This window comes from Rissa tridactyla, chromosome 3 (assembly GCF_028500815.1).
Source record: "Rissa tridactyla isolate bRisTri1 chromosome 3, bRisTri1.patW.cur.20221130, whole genome shotgun sequence".
In the NCBI taxonomy this organism is placed as follows: domain Eukaryota; kingdom Metazoa; phylum Chordata; class Aves; order Charadriiformes; family Laridae; genus Rissa; species Rissa tridactyla.
The window spans coordinates 36,811,572-36,839,295 of NC_071468.1; the positions used below are offsets into that span (position 1 = coordinate 36,811,572).

At 36.9% G+C, this 27,724-nt stretch overlaps 1 protein-coding gene across 4 annotated transcripts in view; it reads left to right on the forward strand.

The window, feature by feature from the left end:
- The window catches only part of STRN (striatin), a 72,896-nt gene that overhangs the window by 4,109 nt on the left and 41,063 nt on the right, over positions 1-27,724 (forward strand). For all 4 annotated transcript variants that reach the window (XM_054194765.1, XM_054194766.1, XM_054194767.1 and 1 more), the window contains exons 2-5: positions 9,361-9,464; positions 16,977-17,050; positions 20,169-20,247; positions 22,250-22,414. In XM_054194765.1, coding sequence (XP_054050740.1) covers positions 9,361-9,464; positions 16,977-17,050; positions 20,169-20,247; positions 22,250-22,414 — 422 coding nt within the window. The remainder of the gene's footprint in view (positions 1-9,360; positions 9,465-16,976; positions 17,051-20,168; positions 20,248-22,249; positions 22,415-27,724) is intronic.

Here is a 27,724-nt window from a genome sequence, read left to right on the forward strand (position 1 = left end):
TGGATACAACGTGCTTGTCTTTCCACAACTGTGTTAAAAATATTCCTTATAAGGCAGTGCCAAAAGAAAAATAAAAACACCCAAATGGCAGGGAAAGAGTTAATGAAATGACATAAAACGTGGTTAAATGATAGGGAATAACTGTAATAGAAGGAATGTGATGGAAATAATAGATAAGCACTTGAGGTTGGTCATGGAAGTCAGATTGAGTGATGTTAGCTCTCTGGGGGGTCACGGATGGTGATCCTCCCCCTTGCTGCTGCTTTTCTGAGGCGAGAGGCAGGCGGTGAAACCAGGCGCGCTTCGTGGTAAGATTGTGTCCTTGGAGATAGACAAGTTAGAGTAATGAGGAGAAGGGGCAAATCAGACAGATGGCTGTGGCTATTTATAGTGTGGTTTAGGACATTCGTTACTTGATTCAGAAATAGTTGATATTTACAGTTTGTTGGCTTTTAGATAACGGTCCTCTTATTGGATTAAGTTTCTAGTTAAACGTCACTCCGATAGCTGGATAATCTGGAAATATTGTTCAGAGAAAAAGTAATGAGCGGTGAGTTGATGAAATCAGTTATTTAGTGAATGGAAAACTCCTAAGGGTTTGGTTCGGCCAATAAAATAGAAGATAAAATACAGTTGGAAGAAGTTTTGGTTCCAAAGGATTTGGTTTGGCCAATAAAATAGAAGATAAAATACAGTTTGAAGAAGTTGTGTATAAGATTTTTGAATATGATGTGGGTCGAATCTCTGAGGTTCTCTGTGAAAGATGAATTGGCACAAGTGCTGTGGAAGTCTTTGATAAAATATTTTTTCTCATAAGGCAGCTATTACAAAGAAAACAGTGATTAATGTCAAATTCCTCTCCACCCCAGAAGGACAATATTTTCAACTTTATTGTTTCAAATGTGTCAGATAAATCAAAAGAAAGGCAGAAGAAAATAAGTCATGATCACAATACTGAGGCGTGTTTAGTTGTGAAAGATGATACTTAATGGGTCTCAGTGACTACCAGAGATGCTTTCTTTTGCTAAGTTTTTTTAGCAAACTTTCTAGTTGCCAAACTCACGCAAAGCAAAGCGGAGAAGCTTCTGTACTCTTCTTTCCTGTTTGCTTATATGCATGATTGCCAGCTAATCTCAATTGATAAACTGTCATGCCTTGTTTTATTTAGGCTGGAAGGACTAGTGGGATTAAATGTTCAGTGACAAAAGCGCTGCATTATAGAAGTGTTTGGCTTTTGTAGAGAAGTAGAATGTAAATATAAACTGATGAGACTGGTCCTTTGCAGGTCTGTACCTGGTTTTTATAGTAGTTTTGGGTTTTTTTTAATTGCATAAATGATCCAAGCATTTCCCAGCATCAGATTTTCCTATTCTTCTCAAATCTGTTAAACCTGTCACTTAGTTTAAATGTAATGAAAAAGTGTTTCTTAAGTGGCCCTAATTCTTTTAGGAAAGTGCTGCTGTAAATATTGATGTGGCATGAACAAACAGTTTTGCAATGTTACATTGTCTCCACATGGTCTTTAAATCTTAAAAACACTATTTGGAGAAAGTTATGCTTTAAAAAAGTAGAGGATTTTCTGATTTCCATGATTTGCTTTAGAATTGTTGAATTAAGCAAAAATGAAATACGCTGTTATATTCTAGGTGGAAAACTTTGGTTTTCGATGAGAGGTTAGCATATAGTGAAACATCCTATGTGTCTTTACTAGTGTGTGTTTATAATTTAAATCAATTTCTCTGTCCTACTAAAATTGTAGCCCTCCTTTTTCTGTTGAAGCTCTTGGCTCATGTCAGTTTTATTGCATCAGGGGTAAGTAACTTTGCACTGTTTGAACAACAAGTTGCAAATATAACTTAGCCTTTATTGGCGTTTCAGTAGACACTGAAACTTTACTTACTAATTCTAGAACAGGCTGTGTAAAATTCCCCAAGGAAGATCACATGCATCTCAAGAGACTTTTGGTTCATCTTAATTTAATGCTAAAAGAAATAAGGCTCTACAGATGCCAAGCCTCAACTAAAATTGATATCCATACACTGTTTTCTGAGAAGATAGGTATCGGTCAGCAACCTACTCAACGTATTTGGCTTCACAAGTCCTCCTTTCTAAGTTCCTTAGCCAAAAAGTGGCAAGAACTGACTTAGACATAAATGAAGGATTTTTATGTTTTGTTTTTAAATGCTGAGAAATGCTTAGATACTTGAAACAGCTCTTCTGAATCACTTCAGGATCCAAGCTTGCAGACAATAAGCTAGAAAAAAAATTATCTGAAATGTGAAAACAAAGGTTCACTTTGTCATCGTGACCTTCTCTGTATGGGCCTGTAGATGGATTCATCTAGAAGATGTTCTTTTCCTATTTGAAAATTTTGCTATATGCTAACTAACATTGAATATTTTTAAAATAACGCAGTGACAAAGAAGTTGAATTAAAGATTGCAGTGTGGAAAGACTGCTTTTTTTCTGCTCTTAGCCAGGAATATATTTCACTTCAGGGCAGTCACATAGGGCAGGATTGCAAAAGCATTGGAACAAAAATGGCATGCACAATATTCATATCCAAGCTTGTACACAGGAGGTGAGAGCAAAATCGGTTATTTTTATATCTGTTTGGCTTGACGCTGTAGTCAGTTCAGGGTGGTGGTGCGTCCTGGAGTACAAGGAGTAGCTGTTCCTGGCTGGAGGGACGAGAAACAGGAGTGTTTGCAAACGGTCCTGCGGTCAAGTCTGATTCGCTCCTCTTTTTGTTACTACAGCCAAATCAACAGATCTCCTCCAGATATGTTCCCCCTTGTCTTCCTATACCCCAAGGGTTTCATTCAGCCTGTGAACCTCCATTGCCATGTGGGCCCTAAGTCTATTTATCAGTCCTGGTGCTGACTGCTGCTGCTGCATGTCTGCCTTTCTTCTTGTGACGTGTCACTGCAGTGTTGCCTATGGAATTACATCACATTTAAAACTGCTCTCTTTTTGTCCTTACATCAGTTTACATGGAACATGCTTCTGGGACTCAAAGTCGGGGGGCGGGGGGGGAAGTTAATGCTCACCACTTAAATAAGTGTACTACAAAAATGACTGGAAAATTACAGGAGATTTTTACTTATGAAGAATGATTAAATAAGCTGAATATATATTGCTTGGCTAACTCAGCAAATATTTTGATGTTTGCAGTTGTTAGAACAGTGAAAGGCAGCACTGAAGAGTGGATAAAAGAAAGACTGGCTATCTGTACAGAGATCTGCCCAGTAAAACACTTCAAACTGCAGAAAGAGAAGTCTTCCTGTTGGTTGAAATGCTTAATTTAGTCATCAAGGTATTGCCAGGAATAAATTACTAAATAATTTTTGATTCTGGGTGATCTATTAGGAATTTTGAATTCACTGATAAGAAATTGTTTTTCAAACAGTCTTTTCAAAGAGATGAAGAATGGAAGTGGCTTCTTCAATCATCTTTTTTTACCATGAGCTAAATCTTTGATCTCTTGGATGGTTTAATTTTTTCAGGGCTTAGCTCTGATGCTGGTGTTAGGACATCTCTGAGAAGTCCAGCAAAAATAATTTGCCAGTAGATTATGCTGTGTGTTAGTCCCACGAGGCGCTATCATCCAGCGTGAGCGTGCAGGTGATAAATGGGGTGAAGAGCTTCTGTGCAGGATGAAGCTAAATGCGCCTCGGTACCTGCCGCTCGTTTCAGCCTGTGGCCCCGCTTCAGTTTTGTGTTACTGTAAATGGCTACAGGCGCTTCAAAAGCATCCTAGCCTCTCTGTGCACGGAGTGCTAGTGGGTGTGTGTTGCACTGTGAAGTGTGGTGCCTGAAAAATGGTTTGCCAGTTGTACTAGACCACTGATGTTTTCCTTCTCCCCTGCACCTGTTTTTTATCTCTTCTGCTCTCACGCCCCCTTCGCCCCCAGGCATACCTACACGTGTTTACAAATATACTTAAATATGTAGCGCTTGAGTGAGCCAACTATAATCTACAATACTGAGCACCCCAGCAGCCTGCAGAATCCTTCTGGTAGACCAGTTAGAACAACTGTTTGAGGCTCATTCATCTGTATATGTTTTTAGTTATTTTAGCAGCTACCTATTTTTTGCAATAGTTTTCTTGCGGTTTTCTCTGTCAGTTTTTGTCTCAACCTGTGAAGACCTTGTTCTTGAATTATGGAAGCAGTATACACAGAACTGCATGTCTTAGTAGCTCTTACTTTGTCAAATGATGCCTATTGACTTTCAAGCGCCCATAAATTTGAAGTGACGTTTACTTTAAAATATTAAGATAAATATTTAAAAGAAAACAATGGAAAGGCTTTTTGTAGTTCTTGAGTCTTAAGAATTAAAAAAACCCTACAGTAAAAATCACCTTTTAACTTGAAATAGCTGTGAAATTCAGGAACTGATGGAAGTTGATATTAAACGTGCATCATTTGTTTAGCAGACATCAATATTGTTTCTTTTAAAACATTTTCTGCTAAAGGAAAATATTTTTTTTTTTAATCTCTTGCCTTTCTGTAATGTCAAGGTGTCAGCCTAAAAAGGTGTGCAGATATAATATACTTTTTAACATCCTTGTTGTTGTGGTTGCTGGTTCCGGGAAATTTAAATTTCAGTTTATGTTTCAAAACATTGGTAAAATCCAGATTTCTTAAGATGGAATTTAATTATTCCATTATATTGTTATGGCTGCTAAGCCTGTATTAGGAAGTCAACAACATTTTAAAAAATGTTTCTAACCCTGTGTTACCTAAAACATTACCTCACCCTTTTGTCCACTTCCCAGTAATGTGACCTTAGAGTCTTTTGGGGAATTTCTTAAAACAACAGTATTGTTGCACGTGAGACTTTTATTTTTTTTAACATAAAAATGAATGTTATTTTTAAAATCTCCCGGTAAAGAAGTGGAATAGTTAAGGTATCTAGAGTGCTATTAATTTAGACTGGATGTGCATGAAACTTCCAAGTTTTGTTGCAGTTGATAATACTAAAAACTTTAAGGAGATAAAGTGAAAAAAAAAATAATACTGCACTATACAGTTGTAAGTGAAATAGGCTGTTCTGGGCATCTTTCTTCCCAATATTCTCTGGTTTTGTTTTTTTTTTTTTTTCTCCTGACTCACTTGATTTTAATTTAACAGTTGATCTGTAATGCAGTAACTTGTAGCACTTAGCCTGGAATAAACTTGAGGCGGATGCTGCCTTGATTCCTCGCTGCGGAGCCAACGGGGCCGGGCGCTTTATGGAGACGATGCGCCCCACCCATAAAGCAAGGCACAATACGAATTTTTGTGTGATCCCCGTAGGCGTTTTAGAGGTTTGTGGTGACTCGCTTACAACTTGATGCATTTTAACCTTATTAGCTAGAAGGTCATTTGTCGCAGAACCTGTTTGTTGGGCATATTTGTGAATTCTTGAAATTTTTGGCAAACCTTCCCAGGAGTGGCCAAAACACCAGTGTAGAACAGTGTTGCAGATCATTCAAGGCGGAAGTGATCCTTCTTTGCTCTCCTGCTCCCTCAGGTAGCGCAGGCTTCAGGATTGACTTGCGATAAAGCCGCAGCCATGGGAAATGGCCTGTGCAGTCTCAGTCTACTGATAAAATTCTGTTGTTTACATCCAAATTATAAGAAAACTGTAGTTGTGCAGTTCAGTTACACTTTTCATCGTGTTTAAACCCAGACCTCTTGTACTTTAAATGTTTACACAGACATTTAGACGGGTACTGGCTAAATATTTTAATCAGAAACAGTAAACCTAGAGTTATCACTGTTTTGTTCTAGAGACAGAAAATACTGCTAGATCTCATAATTTGTCATTTTCCATATTTGAACTCGGTATATTCATTTATTCAGTTTTCATTTATACTACAAGTTGTTTTACTTATGGTGTGAACATTTAGATTCTTTGGCATATTTTCAGTTAATTGCCAAACATTGTAAAGAATGAAATCTGCTTATGACACATGGACTGTTACAGTATTATTGTTAGTATAGAATATCAGTTATTATCTTAATGCTGTCCTTATGTGCATTACAAATAAACCTGAATATTATTGTTAAGAATTTCTTAAATAAAATTCAAGCTTACATATATAAATGACGTTTTGTTGTCCACTGAGGCTGACTTAATTGTAATTATCCAGTACTTATATAGATGAGGGATAAGGGTTACTAACATCCTGTGGGAAAGAGGGGGAATATTCTTCTTACTTTCTGTATATTATGAAAATGACTAAGCATTCCCATTTTCAGAGCTAGAATTTCTCAAAAATAATCAGTATTTGACATGAGGATGCCACTCAGAAGAAAAGCATGAACAAACTATGCTAGAAACTGTGCAGCCTCTAGAGAGAGAGCAAAATTGTTCTCAGGCTCTCTAGTATACTTGTCTGTTTCTTGATTTACCAATAAAGCTACGGATCTGTAAAGTGTGTAGATGTATATATAACACCTATATATATATGTATATATAATCTTGAAAGATCCTGGCAGTAAGCTTGTGCAGGTCTGGAGAGATGGCTCTCGGGCCATGCTTTTCAAGTAGTAAACACAAGGATTTCTTGGAAGTCCAGGAAAAAGAAAAGTTAGAGGACATCAGTGAGAGCATTGTCATACGACTGACAATAAAAAATGTCCAAAGAATCAATTAATATTTCTTCCTATGCAATATGTGTATAACATATACAGTCTGCCAGTGGCCCTGAAGAGGTAAAGCACAATCCTTTTCCTTCATGTTGAAACATACGGCATAGATGTTTCAGCTCCGGACATAAAGTTAGGAACATTTACATTATTTTATGTGCTTAAGAGTCTTCTGGTAACAGGTTTGAATTTGGATTCTCAAATGATTGGTCCAATAAGTCACAGAGCCAGGCCTGTCCTGTATCAGAAGATCATTTTCACGTGAAGGAGGTGTCGTATGATATTTCTTAATCAAATCCATTTAAATCTCTTTTTTCTTACAAAAGTAAGCTGTCAAAACTACTGAGAAGTTGCATTATTTTTTTTCTCTGTTTAGGCTGTTACCAGTGGAAGACGACTTTAACCTCAATTGTTATCATGGTAATGCTGGCCTGACCCTTGTAGGTAGAGCAGTGCATGAGCCAGGCCATTCCTGGCTGTCCTTTGCCGACCTGCCCAGTAAAAATGCTTCATTCCAGCCTGTTCGGTCAGTTTGTTCTTAGCTAGAAATGGCTTGCAGACAGCAGGTCATATTATAGATCACCTCAGCTTGTGTCCTGATGGCATTGGATGGTCTTTTTCATTCCAGTCAAGTGCATATATACATCATGTTTTAGTATTTTTAATAGTATACTGTGATGTTCTCTCACTTTTTGGCTAGAAGGGCACTTGTTTATTTCTGCTGGACCTGTTTGGAAGCAGGGAGAGAGAAATTACTGTTGCAATGCACTAGTATATGCATTACAGTCTGAGTGTCTGTACAGTTACTGCAAACTAACTTGTATGTGCTTGAAGTGTTCCTCTTGTTACTGAGAAGGATGGTGACCTTGTTGAGCTGACGTGCTTCTTGCACTGTTACGTTCTTCAGGGTAGGAAATGCTGACTCCAAAGCCAGCATTTCTGTCTTCTGTGCCTTTCCCTAAACCTGAGCAAAAAATGAACTTTAGAATTCAGTTGAAGTTTTTTTGTTCATCCCAGTTTCAGTGTTAAGTGAGGAAAAGCTTGATGCCAGGGTGACAGAGGCCTTTCTTTTAATTCAGATGAGGGTGTTTTTTGGCAGTCGGATGCCTTTTCCCCCGTTGAAGGTGAAGACCGACTTCACTGGAGATCAGCCAGTGTTTTTTTCACTCATCATAAACTGGCTGCTCTAGTTGGTGACTGGTGGTTAAGGATTCTTCAGGTGTCTGTCACGCTGTTTACTGGCTGTACTTGAGCAATGAAATTATGTCAGCTGGTGTCATATTTTAGAGCAGCTGCTATAGCTGGCTACCAGCAAATGGCCTTTTGGAGTAAGATCCGTCTTGCCTGATCTCCAAACTCCAGTCGAGTTTGTTGTGTGCATTCCCTTTGTAGTTGGTGGAGAGAAAATGGCACTTGCAGACACTGTTTTTCTTGCCTTGGGGTAAAAATCTGAAGTCAGATTAAGCTATTCTTTAGAAATGTCTGTCTCCATTAACTAAATTATCTGGGGGCTGCTCGCAAGGTTGTGGCAGGTGAGGAGAGGATACTCCTCCTTGATTCTCCCAAGCTTTCCCTACAGATTGGTACAGACTGCAGTACCTGTAGAAACACCGCTTATAGAACGGCGATGGGCCTTTATCTAAATGAAGAGTGTACTGGTCTTCACGTTCAACAGCTGATGGTTTAGACCAGTTGCCTTTTATCCTGTTTGTGCTTCTCAGGAGACAGCTGAGATACTTGGAGACTTAGCTGCAAAGGTGGCAGAAGGCTTCTGATTCTGCAAATGGCAGGCAGTTCACAATGCAGGTGAGGCTGAGGTGTGAAGTGGTGACTGCCCATAGGTATTTTTGTATAAAAGTGTATTCGTGAGTTGAGAGAGCACAAGAACCTGCCTCTTAAAAAGGACTTGATTTGAGCATGAGGTACAAAAGCAGGTAGTTCTGCCTTTATGATTAGGAATGAATATCTTGTATATATCATCATTTTCTATTTAAAGAAGATTTTTCACAGGCAGCTAAATACTTATTCTTTTCTGGAAGTCAATAAAGGTTGTCTGTTTTCCACTTTTATTTACTTATATACCATTTCTCTCCTCGTCTCCCTCACCAAAATACCTTTCCTTGTTTTCCATTTCATCTCTCTCTTAATTACAGTCTTTCTGGAGAGCTTTCTTTAACCTATTTTAGTAAGTATTATAATTAACACTTGGCACTGTATTGCAAACAGTTTTTTTTTTTTTTTTCTTCTTTTAGCTGAACATGCTGTACTTTAGTTCTTTGACTGGTATCATGTATCTAACATGTATCAATAGAACTGTACGCTAATTATATACTACTACAGTTAGTAAGCAGAAATACTTTATCATCTTTTCTTGCTTATTGTTGGTAAATGCTTTTATCTGCTGAAGGCTTTTGTATGCTTATTTTATCTATTCCTTATCCTTTATTGAATGTTTAGCCAAGAGAGGAAATAAACCCTGTCAAATGAACGAAAATTGCTTTGTTTCTTATCTTTTTCTTTTGTCTGTAATGAGCATGCAGTTTAGAAGGCTTATCTATGAAGTGTTTTGACTAAGTATTTAATGTTTATGAAACACAGTAAGCTAATTTGTTTTGAACTGTACAAATCAATTTTAAAATAACTTGGGGGAGACACACACATTTAAGAGCTATGCTAAATATTTTTAAGGAAGCAGATTCTAAATTGAACACTTCCTTTTGCAGGCCCAGATTGCCTTTCTTCAAGGTGAAAGGAAAGGACAAGAAAATCTAAAGAAGGATCTAGTGCGAAGAATCAAAATGCTGGAATATGCGCTTAAACAGGAAAGGTATGCTGCTTTATTGATGAGTACATGATGAAGAAATTCTGAAGACAGATACTTTATTTTGCCTTTGTGTTTGACAAAACCAAGAAATATTTATTCTGTATATATTAATTTCTCAAATTGACAAATATTATTATACTAAATAAACCTAGTAGTCTAAATATCTGCATTATGGTAAAAACAATATCTAACATTGTATGGCTCCAAAAACATGCAAATAAACCTCATGGTTGATCAATGATAAATACTTTTTCCTTGGTAAATTTCCTTGGTATTCTCTTTTTGTTCAAAGTTCTAGCTTTGTTTAATAATGTCTGAAAACTGAAATCTTGAATAACAGTCTAGTAGTTACTAGGTTTTAATCTTGCTAAATTTTTAGTCTTTTCAGTATTATAGACACTATAGGAATGTATTCTGGAAGCTAATTGTGGGAGGAGTGAAAAAATGTTTGTGTTTACAGTCAAATGTCTGTTTCTTTGTTCGTGGGGATTTCAGTAGAAGTCCCCAGTCTACTTTACCATTTTATTCATATGTATACTTTCTTGTTCTAATCTTTTGAGGCAAACAAATTGGGTTTTTTTTATCATGCTTCCAGAAGTCTTTCGGTTCAACTGATCTATTTTAGGCCAAATTTAGTTTTAACTTTTTTTTTTATTAGTCAAATGTCTTTTAAAAATGCTTCACCTTGAGTATATTTATGGTACTACTGCAAAGCAATCATTCCATACATACTATTTTCCTATAAGGTAATTCCTACTTCTGTTTAATAAAACAGTAATGCAATAACCTCTTTTAAATAGTTTGTATTAGTAGAAATAAGATTAGAAATATAGTGATATGCAAACGAGGAATAGGATATTGCTGCTAGCTAATTTAAAAAGGACACTAATAGTTGTACATCACTGTATTGCATTTAGATTTGCTCATCTTACATGGGCTGCGTTAGCACATGTGATAGGATTTATACCATCCGGTTTGGCTCTTTCTGGTAGCAACCAATTCATCCACTAGCATGGACCTGCAGCCAGTTTCCTGGACAGGAGTAGCCTCAGGACTCCAGCTCCTTTTGAGGAGTTCTCGGAGGCATGCTTAAGGTAGATACCCTTTTTGCTCAGGCTTGTTATGGCACTGATCGTCTATCAAACAGCAGAGAAAAAATATCAAATGTATGCATAATGGAGATTAAGGTTTATAGGCGTGGAAAGGCTTACATTTGAGGCATGATTATAAAGATTAGAGTCACTTTAAAAGAAGACAGAGGCAATGGAGTACATTCTTGTGCAGTTAAAGATATTAACTGTATGGGGGTTGGAACTAGATGATCTTTAACATCCCTTCCAACCCAAACCATTCTATGATTCTATATGCTTTATGGTATATAAATTCAGTAAGATTTCTTGTATTTAAAATCGAGGGAGCTATTCCTGATTACTTAGGGATACCTCTAATACTTTGTGTTCATAATCCAGACAAATTAGCGATTTATCTAAAATTATCAGACTATGTAAATGCATTTTCATGTGCTATCAGAAAAGCTTTGTAAGATTAAAAACTATAATCAAAAATCAAACTTTCACATGGATAGTGAAAATGGTCCCCCAGTTGCATTCAGTGAAATCCACCTAAATTAAGATGTTTAAATCCTAACGCAGCAGTCACTGTCAGGCTTAGGAAAAAACACCCAGTGGTTTCTTTTTAGCAGTTTTTACATAGGTATCTTTCATCTTTTCTTGCATTTTTCTGCAGTATATGGTATTAGCCTCAGTTACTCAGGTCAGTAGGCTACAGTCAGCTGATAGATCCAGTTCGATAGTTTCAGTATGGGTGTGCAATGGTTTTTAAAGTAAATGCGATGCTTGTGAATGGTGTGTGCTGGAGACAGCTATTTGTGAGTTTGTGGTTTTATACAGCAGTATTATTTGCCAGTTTCTGAAGAACCAATCTTTTATTTCTGCTGGAAATGTCTCCCAGCAAGTGTTCTTGCTTGATACTTAAAAGAATGGCAGCATACTGAGCTTGGAAGCACCGCTCTCTTTCCTAGCATTTTCCTAAATCAGACGTTGGCCAGGTCAGTCAGTAGTCTGTTGGGATGCTGGCTTTTTCCAATGGGATCTCAGGGATGGAAAATGAGATCCCACAAGGTAGGAGGAAAACATTGCTGATCACATTTAGGGAAGGTTGGTGCCGGTGGGAGGGGACAGGAAAGCATTCCTGCATTCATTCCTTTCTGCCTTGGCCTTGCAGTGTACCAAATCTTTCTTAGCTAGATGAAATAAGTTATGAGTAACAGAACAGAATATGAAATTGTGGCCAGAGTAGTCCGTGTTCACAATGCTCTCAGGAAACCATGAGCAGGAAACGAATGGCATTGTTTTTCTCAGTTACAAGCTTTTATGAGCTGCTGTTCTGTATAGTGGGTGTTCAGCATTTCTTTTATCAACCAAATGTTTTCAAAGTTTACTATAAATAAACAAGTTTGGAAGCATTGTCATTGTTTTCTATTTCATGGCACTTACATAATTTCATAGTGAGTAAAGTAGAAAATGAGTTTTACTGAGGGATTGTCATGTTTTCCTGATCTTTAGTTTCATTTTTGGTCTTTGCGTTAGTAATTGTAAGATTATCTTTTTGCTGCGTGTATAGGAAACCCAGTTATTTCTGTTGAAGAGTCTTAATACACTGAATAGCAAAGAGCTTAGAAGGAGGGAGTTAACAGTGAAGCACTATCATTTGTTCAACAGCATTTTTGATGTAGTTTTGCCAACATCCAGTAGATTGCAGTGTGAGGCTGTTTGCAGCTGAGGGTTACTTTTTATTACTTTATCAATACTAGCTTCACCAGCAGTAAATTGCATTGTTTCCTATGGATTTTCAGGAGCTAGCTGAAATGCAGTACTGTTCCTCTCAAGTACATGTCGTATTTCATCTAGTCTAGCTCATTTCCTGTCTTAACATATTTCAACCAAGAACTGGACTCCTGAGCCATGTCTCTAGAAACACTTGATTTAATTTTATGTTGTTTTCTGCACTGGTGTGTCTGATCAGCGCAAGGCTGGCGCCTTCTCCTCTGGGTAGAATATCTTGCCGTGCTGTTCCTGGCAGTCTTTCTTGTTTATGTCTCTTGGTTTGGCGGCGGCTCCCAGATCTTCTACGGATGTTTTGGCAGGCTCCCTCAGCACAGCTGGATCAGATGCTTCAGGTCTGGCGACAGATATTTCCAAGAAATAGTGGCCCTTTTTGATCGGGATCAAACTCGTTTCTGTGTGAAGTATTCAGCAAAATTTCGCTGCCCTCAGTCTTAAGAAATTTAGAAGGATGAAAGCTTTTAGCATTTTCCTAAGCAGCGTGTTTGTGGCAGCCATGCCGAACGTCTCCAAGCACTGTTTGCATAGAAGACACACAGTTTAAAGAAAATACCACTAATCAAAAAAGGAGAGTTGTGTAATGAAGTGCAAAAGCCAGAGCAGTGGTAATATTCATATTTATCTGAGTAAGGGCATCTACCTGGTAACATAGTTTCCGAGCCCCAAAATAGCTTTCTTCAAAACGACTTGAAGGCTAGTTTTCAGATGAAAAATACCTTCTATAAAGTTGTATCCTTCAGCTTGTTATTTTCAAGTCATTTTTCAGTCTCTGCCTACTGTTAATAACTCAGATGTAATTTTCGGAAATTGAAGGTAAATCATCCAAGTTGAAGAAATTTCAGATAATAAAGGCTCATCTTTGTGATTGTTTCCCTTCTCCTTCCCCTGCCCCGAAACAACTGTCCTTGTTTTTTGACCAGATGATATGAAGGTTGGAGAAGCTGATTTTTTTCTTTATACTTATTTATAGAAAAAATACATTTGCTTTTTTTTGTGATAATAGTATCGCACTGTGTGAACTAGAGTTCAGTGTGAACTGCAGAGGGCCAGTTTAAAGCTGTTACAAAGTGGATTCTCTCATTTCTGAAAAAGTGGAGAAATTAAGCATGAGGTAGGCAGGAGATATTCTGTTATTGTAGAAATAGATTAAGTATAAACATACCAATGGAATAAGCTATATTCAGAATTTTTACAGAAAAGAATTAAAGTTTATTTTGTGAGAAGTTTCACAGCCTTTGATTGCAGTATGTGTAACAGGTGAAGACTCTCCCTTCTAGTCTTGGAGTCTGAATCCTTATGTTCAGCCCTTTCCCTAGTATGCTTTAGAAAGGAGGAGGTTGTTTGTCTTTCATACCTGTGACTTTTTCAACTGTACCGTAAGAAAGTTTCTAATAATAAATCTCATAGTTGCTGCCTGAAGAAGTATAAAAAATATTTCCCTGATGCACTGTTAGCTACCTCTACAGATGTTTTTTTTTTAAATATTCCTCTGAACTTTAGAAGCTGACCGTAGCTGAAGATGAGTTCACTGGGTCAAGTATTCTGATATGGTGTTCATGTTTCTATTTCACATCTAACTGGTGTCTTGCCCAGTTACCTGAATTTATACTAATTGCTTCTAATTAATACAGATTTGAGTTTGGCATTGTTGGTTTTTTTTTTTTTTTTTTGGTCATTTTGTGCAAGCAAAGGTCTGTGGCTTTTTGTTTTTAACTTTCCCAGCAATATTAAAAATAAGGATTGCTTTTGGGGATTATCAGCTCTTCAATTGCCTGTCTTTGTTAGGACATGATTCTTCTGCTGTATCTGTATTTCTATTGGTCTCTGCCTGTGATATACAAAGTTAAATCTTCTAAGGATGAAGTCTTAATCCATCTTGGCCTTAAAGTAAATTTAAGGGCCAGTAGTGTACAAGACCATGTAATCTAGATTATCCTCTTGAAGTAAAGAAGAATAACAAAGGCTTTTAAAACCCTTGTATTATGAGAAGGAACCAGTTAAAGAAAATGTGCTACTAATAGTTTAGAATGTGCATAGACTGAATAATCTCACTTTGCTGAACTGGTTTTATTATGCCTTTAATGAGGGAGGAAAACTTCAATAAGAAGAAAGAAAAATGTTACTGTTGATTTAAGAGCAAAAAAAAATTAAAAAATGAGCATACCTGTTTAACAGACTGGAACAGATATACTGAGAAGTTTAAAAAAAATGCAGGCTGAATTTTTGAAAATGGATTTTGGAGAACAGGTGAGAGATCTGAGGAATAGCAAAGGCATAGGGAATGATCCTTTCAGTAAACCCAGCAAACATTTTACTTTGGTTCTCAGGGTGAAAATTGTTGACAAAACTTTTCTAAGAAAATTCGTGAATGCATAGAGGATAATGGAACTTTATATAAGATCCATGAGCTAAAAGCAAATGCCTCATGCCACAAAACTAACTGCTTTCTGAAATTATTTGCAGGAATTGAGTAGACCACAGTATAGGTCACTAATCCAGATTAAAGTGAAGTATTGATATTTGCTCACTTTCGGTAAGTCAAATCAGAATGGATTAAACATTAAGGTCACTTGAATTGCTGTCTGCATAAAAACTTGAAGTTTTTGACAAAGCGTATGTTTAAAGTTGGTGAGGTGGGTTAGTGACGGAGCAGAGGACTTCTTAGTTTTTGATTAGTCATTACTTTTTATTAGTGATGGTAGGGGAAAAAGTATACATAGCATCAGTATTTAACAATAATAAAGTCCAATTGTTTTACCAGGGTAAGATCTCTTTGCTGCTAAGATGTAGGAAACAGATAGTTGGAAAAGGAAAGATAAATATTTTGAATAAGCATCCAGCTTTAATTTTGTTCTATTCTTTGTTATCTTTTCTGTACTGACCAGAATGTTTGTCTTTCACTTATTGCTGTTTAATACATTTCAAGTGCATCCTTTCTCCTTTCCTTGCTGGTTGCTCAGCTGAGTTAGAGCTTAGTGCTGTAGCTCTTGAGGAAGGAGTTCCTTCATCTCTCTTTGTTGCTATGCCTAAGAAACATTTCTTCACTCCGCACTTATCCTTCTCATCCAGAATTAAATGTTTGTTATAATTAAAATGCAACTGGATTAGTAGGAAACTAGTACTGGCGATACTGAAGCCTAAGAGGTCCCAAGCATCGCTTCACTCGGCATCATTTTGTTAGAAGTAACGAGTTTTCTTGATGAAATAGGAACAGGCAAAAGAAAACAGTAATATAATGAAGCTGTCTGAGAAACAATCAAGAGGTTCAGGTAACTTGAAAACAGTCCTCCTTGATACGGTCATTCGAGCTTAATGATACTTGCCTCATACAATGATGAAGTGTCACACCCATTAATTTTTTTAAAAACAAATTTTAAGTGGAAGAGTTCCCTGGTGAGTAGCGTTCCCTTCATCAGTGGAGCTGATCAAACCCATTTTCATGTTGGTGTGTGTGAGGTTTTTGGTTTGGTTTGGTTTTTTTTTTTCTTTTTGTCATTTGCAGCCTGTATCTTGCTGCCTTACCCCTAGCTCTGTATGTTTGCATTGGAGCTGGTGTGTGTGTGGTAGTTGGTCGTCCCACTATTGCCAGCCTGCACTGCCTGAATTCTTCCCTGCCTTTCTTTCAGGGTAGGAACTAGTATGAGTGCCACTTTTCTACCCAGTTATGGATGTCTACAAAGCTTTATTAGGGAATCAATTTTTTTTGAGTTGTCTACATTTCCATTTGTTTAGAAAACAATCATAGAGACAAAAGTTGCAGTGAGTGCGAAAGAACAGGGGGAACAGATAGAGAAACTGGCTACGGCTCTCTTTGCCTCAGTTTCACTCTTACTGTTTTAAAAGACTACTCTAATGAATCTTTAAAGCTTTTATGTACATTTGTAATGCTGTACTACAGTGGCATTATTTTGTGTGTTTAAAAGACTATAGACGCTGACTCTGTTGGATGAAGCTTTCAAATTAAAAAGCATTTCCCTTTTTCTTTTAGCTATGAGTAGCTACTCTTCTAGCTGCTCGTGCTTGGTGGGGTTTATTACAATAGGCCTTCTGTTGGCTAGTATTTTTGGAAGAGAAGTCTCCATTTCTGAACTTGGTTGAGTGGCAGATCTAGAAGCTTTAAAAGGAACTGGTGTAGATGTGCTGTTGTCAGTGCTAAAACTCATTTAGAATAATTCTAACTGAAGGTCTGCTGCTGTTGGAAAGCACAGCATTTTGAAGAATAAAACTAAGGTTTGCTTAATTGAGGTGACAATATGAAATATGAAGTAGAGGGCACTGAATTGACATGGATAGTAAAAATGTTTCATAGTGATGGCTTAAAAAAAAAAGAAGAGGGTGCGGGGAGGGAAGCAGAGTAGCCCATGTCCACAGGGAAGGAACCTTTTCAGTAGCAAGAACATTTTGTAAAATTTTCAGTATTCTGATCCCTGTGTTTCATCAGTATTCACTTTGCAATTACTTGTCAAGCTTGTGAAAAATAATTAAGCAAAATTACATATCTGAAGTCTTGCTTAAATAATTTCTTTGTTTTGTTCCTAGCCTAGAAGAAAGGAGTGTTTTTTTCAAGTGAAGACAGGTGACATTTATGTGTTTAGAGAGACCCTCTAAATGTGCTAATAGCTTTTTTCTTTTTTTTTCCCTTTTCTTTCAGGGCTAAATATCACAAATTAAAATATGGCACAGAATTGAATCAGGGAGATATGAAGCCACCAAACTATGATTCTGGTAAGAATTTATTAAGAATGAGTTCATTACTGGCATAAAAGCTTCACTGTGGTTTGTGCAAATGCTGACATGATAGTGCTGATAAAATAAGCCACTTAATGGAAGCAGTGGGAATAGAGCTAATTAATAAAGACTGTTTTTTACTCTTATAAAAGTAAAAATATATGCTAATGCTCTGAAAGAGTCTATTAATAAATCAAATGAGTTTAGATTTTAAAAAAACACAAATGAACAAACTGCTTCTGGAGAAAATAATTACTCTCTTCCTTAGTAATGTGTATGGATGTTTTGGAACAGGGAGATTTATAGCTATAGAATCCTTTTATCTTTCAGTAATTCTTCTGAATAAAAAGTTAATGTCAAAGGACATTGAATGTATAGTACATAATTTTTTTGTTCAATTACCTCAGTGGTACTCCAGGAAGAAAATAATGAAAGTGCATGTTATACATAAGTGAGAGTTTGAGAGTGGGGAATTTTTTTACAAAGTTCTAAAGATTGTTGGAAATGCATACAAATAACTTCAGTGCTATGCTGCAAGAGGACAGTTTTTCACCATGGTCTCTGGAAAGTTGATTTGTTTTTCTAGACATTGCATCTTCTCCTTCACTCAAATATTTTTAAGCACTGAACTTGAAGAATTAAGAATTTAAATTACTTTCATCCATCTTTCTATCTCCCTATCTTTCCTTGGGGGGAAAAAAAAAAGTGTACAGAGATCTGATTATAGCTTAAGCCCTTGAAAGGAGAACTAATAGGTGGTGATTTTTGTATCTCAGTCCCCTGATGCTCCTACTACTGCAACGAAACTAGAACCATCTGTACATAGAGGAAGAATATAGCAAGTCTGCAGACCTTAGCTCTGTCACTTGGTTTATGGAAGGGATGGTCTCGTTTACTGTCATGGTTAATTCTTATCTCATTGGATTCAGAAGGTCATTAAAAAACCCCAAGCAAACAAAAAATCCAACCCCAGGCCAACAGATGAAACTTTTCTTGTCCAAGATATAGTGAATTCTTGGGAAACTTTATTTCACATTATTATCGAGGTTATTTCCTTAACTAAAGGAATAGGTTAATTTGGTGTAACTAAGTGGAAGACCCCAATCTGTATCTGGACCACTAGAAAACTTTGTCCTGATCATACCAAGATCCTAGACATCCTTGAGTTTTGTAATTTCTCAGGATGCAGCTATAGCGTGTTCCTCCGGTTTCCAGCTGAGGAATGTAGTGCAAGGCCTGGCTTGGCCAGTAGAGCCGTAGCTAGTGTGTTACTTCTGCAAAGTGAACAGTAGTGGAATTACCTTGGTTAAAACTTCATTATCCTGATTTATCCCATTGCATTCTATGTACGTAGCTGTCAGAAATGTACACTTTTGTTCTACATTAAATCTGGACTGACGAAAGATGCACATTTAAGATAGAAACTTTGTGATCATGCTCCTTTGGAATTGTCTTTGATAGATACTTACTTCTATGTCCGTGTCTTTCCTCACCCCTCACCACCGGCCCCTGTTTTTCCTGCCCAGTCATGAAAAAGTGTGGGTTTCTAATAGTTGTTCCAAATGGGTCCTTGTTTTTTGTTTTCTTTATGATCTTTTGGGGAGTCAGTATTACAATTTAGCAGAAAGAGTTCAGTCTCCTGATAAAGGGATGCCTGTTTTTTTATTGTTTGTTTGGTTTTTTTACTGCTTGTGATATCTTCTGCTATTATTTGCTCATAATGCAAGTCCCTTCATTCTCATCTGTAAACAGCTGTTATTGCTAGTGGTCATCAGTTTTGAGGAGACTAAGCAAAAAAGAATTCTTGTCTGTAGAGGTACTTAATAGTGCCTTCAGAAGGGGTTTTGCTTTTTTTTTTTTTTTTTTTTAATTTTCAGGCAGATTTACCTCAGTCACGTTTTAATTCTCACAAATTGAGCTTTGGTAGTTGTGCGTTGCGTCCAGCTGTGTTCAGTTGTCATCAGAAAAATCATTGTGCAATTGATTATTTCCTACAGTTGCTATTAAGTGGATTTGTGAATTTGTGACGGATAAAATTCATATGGCTGTCCTTGCATGTGAATTCTGATTAGTCTTTGATAGCTTCTTTGGGTGGGTGGTGTGTTTTTTGTGCGCAGTGTTAATTCAGTTGTTTAAAGGTAAATGACTTCCTGGTAAGGACAATAGCTTTCCCACATTGCATATCAAGTTACTCATAGGATTATACCCCAGGTTTTTCTGGTTCTTAATTTTTGTTTACACAAGAAGATTGTTAATGCTTTAGTGTTTGGGCCACAAGGGTTTCAACTGTTGTAGACGCTTTCATAGATACTAAACCAAGATCTTTTATGTTGGGAAGCATATCCTTATGTATCTCCTGAAGGAGGGGAAAAAAAAATCCCACCATCATGTAGTATGAAGCTATATATGGAATAAATGTGTAACTGTTGGTTGCCAGCGTCCAGATAGGTTTCTCACCAGAACAGCCACATAATTTTTTGTGGATTTTCCTGGAGCAGTACCGTTTGGATACAAACTTATGGTTGCGGAAAATGTGGTGAAAGTTTTTCAACGGCTTTTCAGGTTGAAAAATAAACAAACAACCCCTGTTGTATTCTTTTTTTTTTTCCTTTCACTGAACTAATACAAATAGGGATGAATTTAAAGTTGATATGAGTAGGTCTATTAGGTTTATGTTGAACAGTCAGATATTAAGGAAATTGGTGAGACAGTAAATTGTAAATAGACATGCTGCAGTTGCATTTGATATTGTTAGCAGTTTAAGATGTTTGTATTCAAACTTAAATTATGAGTAGCAGTTATATTGGAAGATTAGTGCAAAAATGGTACTCCAGATTGTTTATGTTCCCTTAAAGAAAAAGGAATAAGATGGGGCTTTTGAATGCGAGAACAAAAGGGAAGGCACTGATGACTAGTGGATCTTGTTCTCATACAGTAGGATGTACCTGACAATCTTTATGTGTATGTAGTACTTCAGTTATGTGCTATGTGCATTTTTTTCACTCTTGGTTGATTATTGGCACTTTGAATCTTTTATTTTGTTATTAAACCATTCCTAATCATTTTAAGAAAAAGGAAAAAAAAAAAAAGGTTGTAATGAAATAATCTTTTCCAGATGAAGGGAATGAGACAGAGATTCAGCCACAACAGAACAGTCAGCTAATATGGAAACAAGGACGACAGCTGCTAAGACAGTAAGTGTTGAAAAAAGAACTCTAATAATGAATGCAAGGGAGAGAATCTGGTAATGAAATGTGGTGGTAGTGGTATTTGATTTTTTTGTGTTAGATTTTCTTTCAAAAAAAGTTAGCGTGTGTGATGAAGTTCATTCAACTTCTGGCGTAATTTTCCTAGGTTTCTGAAAAATGTTAATATTTCAGATGAGAAGCCTTGTCAAGTCACAAACACTGCATCTCCTTTGCTTTTCTTTCACCGAGTATAATAAAACAATCTGCTTGGGAAAACAGTGGGTCATGACGCTTTGCAATTCTTTTTGCAATTAAAAAACAACACACAAGTAATTCTGTTAAGAGCTATGTAAAATAAAAATAACTGGTGTTGGAGAGGGATGACTTATTTTGGCCTGCTCGAGGTGCAGAAAAGACTAATATCCAGAAGGTTAGACTAGAAATTTTCTAATTCTCAGTTCATCTCAATGAAGGGAATGTCTGTTAATCTAAATTAGTTTTTGAATTGTGGTCATAATGAGTTAATTTCCAAGATTTCCAAGATATTTGGTCACACTTTTGTGTGGGTTTTTTGCCTTGATTTAAACTGAAGAGGTCTTTTAAAGACCTCTCATCAGATTGTCTCTATCTGTTTTTTCGTGCATTTACATAATCCTGTATGCTGATAGTTAGATTCTAAGGTCTTCTAATCAGCTAGCAAAACTTTTGCCTTCTAGGTTTTTTTGGTTTGTTACAGAGGATTAAATGAGGGGGGAGAGAGACAGTAAGGACATTCTGGAGCTTATGTTAAAGGACCTTTTCCCAGGGAATTATACAAAATTTAAATTTATCTGTTGGATGACTTGTACATGCCTCTCTTTTGCAAAAGCTCAAATCTTTGCATGTGTGTTGAATACATGCAAAAATAAAGTCTTGACTTGCATCAGTGATTTTGAAGACCAGTCATTCCTCCTCAGTGCAGTTCGTAAGTAGGTGACACAGTGCTGAATACAGAGTGCATATTACTGATGGACTCTGTTTTGTACAGCTGACTTGTTTCATTTTTATATAGCTAACAATCAGCACTTCTCTCCTGATGTGGTTATGTTAAATAATTGGAGGAGAATGTTCTTGCCGGAAGAGTGCGTGTCCTTGATTTGTAACAGATGTTCTTGTAAAAGAGCATTTCCCCTCTTTAGAGTCCTCTAGAATATTGACCGTTTAATCAATCCAGTGCTCCTGAGAAGACGGTGCTATTAACTTTGTATTCTAGAGAAAAGGAGAGAGTCCAATTTTGACTTTTTTTTTTTTTAAATCATTATTTCCCCCCTGTTTCCCCCAAAGGCAATATGGCATATTGAAGAAAGAGCCAACTTTAGACTTTGAGGCTTTCATACAAGCTAGTCCAGGATTCTTGCTGCCTAGTCATCATATGCAAGACAAATTTGTATTTTGCAGACCCATTGCAGAATAAGGAAAAGGCAAGACAAAGATTTTATCAAATGTAGTGCATTACAAATAACAGCTCTTGCTAGTAGCTACAGAATTTGTTTTTACTCCTCCTGTTTTCTAGGCTTCTAATAATGCTTACATAAGGAACATATCTGATACTTCTTGTAAGGCTTCATGTGTAGTTTCCATGTGTTGAATAATAAAATGGCCATGTTGTACATGCAACTATGGTGATTTTTATAAGCCAGTTGTAAATATTTTAACAGAAAGTGCTTTTCCATCCATTTTAGTAAATGAATGAATAACGTATTGTAAAACCTCTGACTGCTAGGCTCTTTTATTTTTTTTTTTTTTTTTTTTTTTTTTTTTTCCCCCCTCAGTGACTGTAGAGGCTGGTACTGCAAGAGGCGATCCCTCTGCAGCTGGTACAGGATGATTTATAAGCATGTTTCATTAGCACAGTACCATACTTTGCTAAGCTAAGGGGTTGCAGATGAGTTTAGGGAGAAGTTTTCATTTACTGTTTTGAATTAAGTGAGATGTGCGTGGAAGATTAGCATGAGTTCGGTTCCTACAGGTATCTACAAGAAGTGGGCTACACCGACACGATATTGGATGTGAAGTCAAAGCGAGTACGAGCTTTATTGGGCCTCTCAAGCGATGCTTCAGAGAAGGAAAACAGAAATCAAGAGCCAATGGTAAATGGCACAGAGGGTCAGATTAAAGAAAACGCAATGATTGGGTAAGCATCAGGATGACAATATTAACTTTCTGCATAAATGTCCTTAATGGTATAGAACAAATTTTCATTTACTGAGAATATTTCAGGACTTTTTCCCTAGTTGGAGATTAGAGCAATTTTAACTAATTTTATTACAGTAAGCAATAAGTACGGAAATAACTCTTAAGATTCACAGCTTAAAAGCACCATATGTTTTTTTTCAATTGGATGCCAGCACAAAGTCAAATCAAGCCTCTTTGGGATACGATTGCTAAGTGGTTAGAGGTCAGCATTGTTTCAAGTTAACGGTTTATTTGTATTGCTGGAAACTTTACTGTATTGATTATGGGCTTTGCTTTTTTGGTCTGTGCTGACTATGACATGATAACCTATATGAGGTACAGGATTTTTTTGACTGGATCTGAAAAACAGAGTCACTTGTTACATTCTGATTCCTGTAAGTTTTTTGATTTTCCACTAATGGATAGATATATGTAAATGTGACTGTGATGTAAGGTATTCGTTTCTGTCTTTCAGTATTTCTAATACTATGAAAAGTCAGTCAAGGAGAGTAAAAACTTGTAGTGCTTGCTTTTCCTTTTAAGTAATGTTGAAAACATAGGAGGCTTTTTTCCATTTTCTTCTCTTTTCCATGCAGAGTTTAAAAAAAAAAATAAAGTCAATTTGAAGCTTAACTGTAAGGGCTTCAGGAAAACAATGCTTGTTCTTGTTTAAGATATTGTAGTTGCAAAACTTGAAAAATAATGAAAATTATGCAGAATTGTTTGTCTGAACAGTATGTGAGGTAGCTGTCCCCAGTAGTTCATGCTGTATCAGTGAGCACAGCTTTCCTCAATGATTCTCCATCTTTTTTCCTTTTTTATACTGATGTGGCAAAATTCAAGACCTTTTATTTTCTAAGGTCTAATGCTGTTATACGACACATTCTGTCTGTTAAAAAGTATTTGTAAAATTTCATTATACCCAGCAGATAGCTGCAGCAACTTCAGGCCAACAAGTTACATAAGGGCAGAGGTTCATTGTTATGTAATTAAATTTAATGCTGTGAGGTGGAAAATTTGAATGTATGAGAAAACCCGCAAGCTACTAAAATATATTGTGCTGCTACATAGTGGACAATCCATGCCATTTATGTACAGCAGCTTTGTTTTTGAAGAACAAGGAATGCTTGATAGATTACAATAACAATTTTAGTTCAATTTCTGGTGAAGGGAGTCACTTCTTCTCAGGGAAAGTGAGTAAATAAAGCTTCTCTTCTTACACTTTAAAATTCATTTAAATGTGTTTACTTCAGTTTTGAAACAGATGGACGTAAGGTAGTTGATTTGAGGGATGAAATGGTTGGACAGTGGGTTTTGATATAGCAGTTCGGATACATTTACATTTCTTTCCTATCTACTTGCCTTCTGGGTAGATCTGTTACTAGGTTTAACACTTTGTAGTCTACCCTGTGGCTGAGGATATTCACTGATGGAGAAAAATGTGTTCCCTTCCATTGTGTCTCTGTGAGCTTGTCAGCTGCAAGGCTGGTCAGGCCGCACACTTTGAGAAACTGTTTTTGTCTCACTTGTGATGGATAAGATGGCAGACTGTATTAAAAAGCTTAGGGGAGTGTTATGATACATGGTGCGCGAGAGGTGACTCCAGGGTTTTACAGTGAAAGAATTTTCCAGGGATCTTGTTCAACATAGTCACGCCAGTCTTCATGGGCAATTTTTGAGTTTGTGGATGTCAGCTGAGATCTCCCTCACTGAGAGGCAAAAGTTGGGATTTTACTAAAATTCCTTAGTCAATGTGAGTACAGGGCTAGCTTGCAATGCTGCGATTCTTCTGGATGTTTCAAGTTCTCTTTCATACCATCTCTTTCAATTTTCCGTGCAGGAGGCATTCTGTGGCTTTCTTCCTGGCAGAGTCTGCCTGTTATTTAACAGCATTTTCATCTTGTGCTACTAGATACTGTAAAATGTTACACCTCACTGTTTCTGTGGCATGTGGCACTGTTCACCTCCTCCCAACTGCATCATCGCTTGCCTCTGAGATTTCAAAGTGCAGCTTTATGGCAGATGGAAGTCAGAAATGAGATGTGGTTCTTGATTTAGCTCATACTTACCTGTTCCCTGCCTCATCTATTGTCAGCATTGTATGTATAGAATAGCTTCTTTTTGAAGACTATTAGTATTGAATAGGTAATGAAGATTTAAGGCACATGGAACTTGCTCCTGATCCCCATTGGAATTCTTACTGAGTGTTTGGAAACTTAATTCAATGTTTTTCTACCTGTTTGGCAGGACTGGGAAAAGTCTAGGTGGCTCAACTAGCTTAATTCTGTCTCAGTGTTGAGGTAGGGGCGCTTTCTGAAGCAACTTCACCAGTGCTAGGCAGCTTACCAGGAGGGTGAGAAGATTGGCAGTTCTTTTAGCAGCCTCTTGTTCTTCCTAGTGTGTGTGTAAAGTGAGAAGAGAATCAGGGCCACAGCAAGCTTGTACGGTTGGAAGGAGCGCGATGAAGAAGCGCCTGCAGTTTGGTAGTAGTAGTGGAGGAAACTTACAGTGAGAGACGGGAAGAACAAGAAATCGACCAAAAAATTGCTGCAATCCCAGGAAGATTAAGGACATGGGTGTGTGTTTGCCAGGACCACCGGACATAGAGACAGTTGCAAACTAAAATGCAGATGAAGATGCTCTCTGTCTGTATGGATACAGTGAGACTCTTTGTAGGAGAAAGCTTTGCTGTCACCACAGAAGCCTGTGAACTGCTTAAACCAATGCAGTTTGGGAAATTTTGTAGTTCAAAACATTTAATGAACATAAATATCACATATCTGCTAGCATGTCTGAGGCTAGTGGTCAACCTGAAGATGTTGTAGTTATATTTGAAGAGCAGAGTGCTGGACAAAATGTAATGCATGGAAATGAATCTCATCTAACAAGGAATATCTCTGTTAAAGTGAGAAAACACAGCTCATAGAACACTTGATTTGTTTGATCTTGGAAGAACTGCATAATATTGTGGATCCAGCTGAGACTGCAGATTTTAAGTCTGATTTTTATAAAAATATTTACATGGAAGAAAGAATGTGAGAAGCAGAGCAGGGGGATTGAAGAAAGAGAAAGCTTGTGGATGAGAAACAATGAAGACAAATTAATAGGAGTTTGGAAAGAATGAGGGTGAATGATGAAGAATAACATACAACAGAGGGTAAAATGACACAGTGAAAAACAAAAGGAAAATGGACACAATGATGCATTTCAGGAACAGGAAAATGGAAGGCATATTAGCTTTAAATTTCCTTAAAGATTTCTCCATATAGCAATGTAAATTGCAGAAAAAACAGATTAGCTAAACTGCTTTCTGTACAACTGAACACTCATGTGATAAATCCCAAGGAAAGTAAAAAATGGTATTTGCTTTTATGCTGCCATATGGTTACCTCTTAGGGAGGAGAGAGGGTGTAATGGAAATGGGAAACAAAACTTCCTTTATGTTTTGACTGTTGTTTATTGGTAATCAACCAATACTTCCTCGGTGAAATCAAAGTGTTGGATAACAAAACAAAGAAATTTCAGTACTTGTCAGCGCAGTCTGATTGTTCGCATGTTTTTTCTCTGAGCCCATTAATCTGTGTATAGTGATTGTTGCTGCTACTCAGCCTCCTTCATTGTTGCCCTGGCATTTTTGCTCTGACCCCAGGGATGTGGTGGGTAGGGAGGATATTCCTCCTCAGCTCACCTCAGTACATCTTTTACAAATTTTAATGAGTTGTCTGTTATACCAGAATTTGTCTGTTATACCAGTTGTACCTTGTTGTCTTTTACACCAGTTATACCTACTTCAACAGCCAGGGTTTGGACACTCAGTGCAGTAATATCAACAGTAAGTCAAGCCTTTTTATGGGAAAGGCTGGTGAGAATGTTTGGGGTGATTATTGTGAAGTTGATGCTGTTTACTTTGGTATGTAGAAGCCTGCAGTAGTGACTGTAGTGCAAATACTTAAGACAATAATATTTATTTGGAGCAGACAATACGTAAGTTGTATTCTCTTAGGCTCCAGTTGTTTTAGAAAATTGTCATCTTGTCCCTTATACCCCTCTGCTTATGTTTTTTTATATCTTAAAGAGTTGCAGCTACCTCAGAGAACTCCCCACATATATTTGTTTTTTTCTTCTTTTGGTACAGTGATGAACAAACTACTGTTGTCTGAAAGTCTCTTAAAGCCAAATCAGTTTCTTTTCTTGCTGTTACATTAAATAGTTTGTCTGTTATCTATTACTAGCTGCTACATCTGTGGCCAAACTTGTATTCTTACATTGCCTATTTATTTGCTAATGTACAGATCCTCTTGAAAACTTTAGCACTCAAGACATCATGTGGATTTTGAATGCACCCTGGAAGATTTTGATTCCATAAATGAAATGTTAATATGATAACCTGAGATAGATATAGACCTGTTTCCACTTTTTTCATGGAATTTAAAAGGGAATCTGTTTTCAGTTTCTTCATATCAGCTCACTTGCATTACAAAAGATAAGTACCACTTGGCATGACTGGACTCAAAAATAGATACTAAAATAATAACTTTATAATAATCGTTGACATTCTTAACACCTGCAGTGAGAGGAATGGGTGCTTTTCCCCCAACAAACTGAAACAGAAATGAAAGCTGTCTGCAAATGTCACTTGTAGCCTTGAAAACATGAGAGTATTTAAGTATCTTTGGTTTACTTGTTACCTCATTTAATAGCTTTATCTTATTGACTGAAACCTAAACAGTCAAATTAGTTTACCTTCTTGAAGATGTATGTTTGACTACTGGTTGACATGAATGGAAGCAAATATAATAAAGGAATAGAACTGGAAAGGAATGAGGGTATACCAAGCACATGTATGTATATACTCATATATATGGATATGTGTATAGATAAAAACAATATAGATAAATTATCTGAATTCTTGTTAAGGTTTTGATCATTACAACTATATCTAAATAGACACTTCTTAAAGAAAAATGATCCTGAACGATATATCAGTCTCTCTCTGAAACTGATCTACTGCCCCTGTTTTTTTTCTATTGAACCGCTTGTGGCTTCCACTGCCTGTATTCCACATGAGAAAAAAGGCATCAAACCTCAACACTTGAAAGCAAATCCAAAGATCTTTTCAAAGATTAAAATTAAACATTTTGAAGACCGTATCTTTCTGATGTACAACAAATCATTCCAACTGACCCTTTAGTGAACAAGCGTCGTTCTATACCAGAAGGCCTCAAATAACTCTTTTTGCATCTCTAAATCCTATTAACACTGACCCATG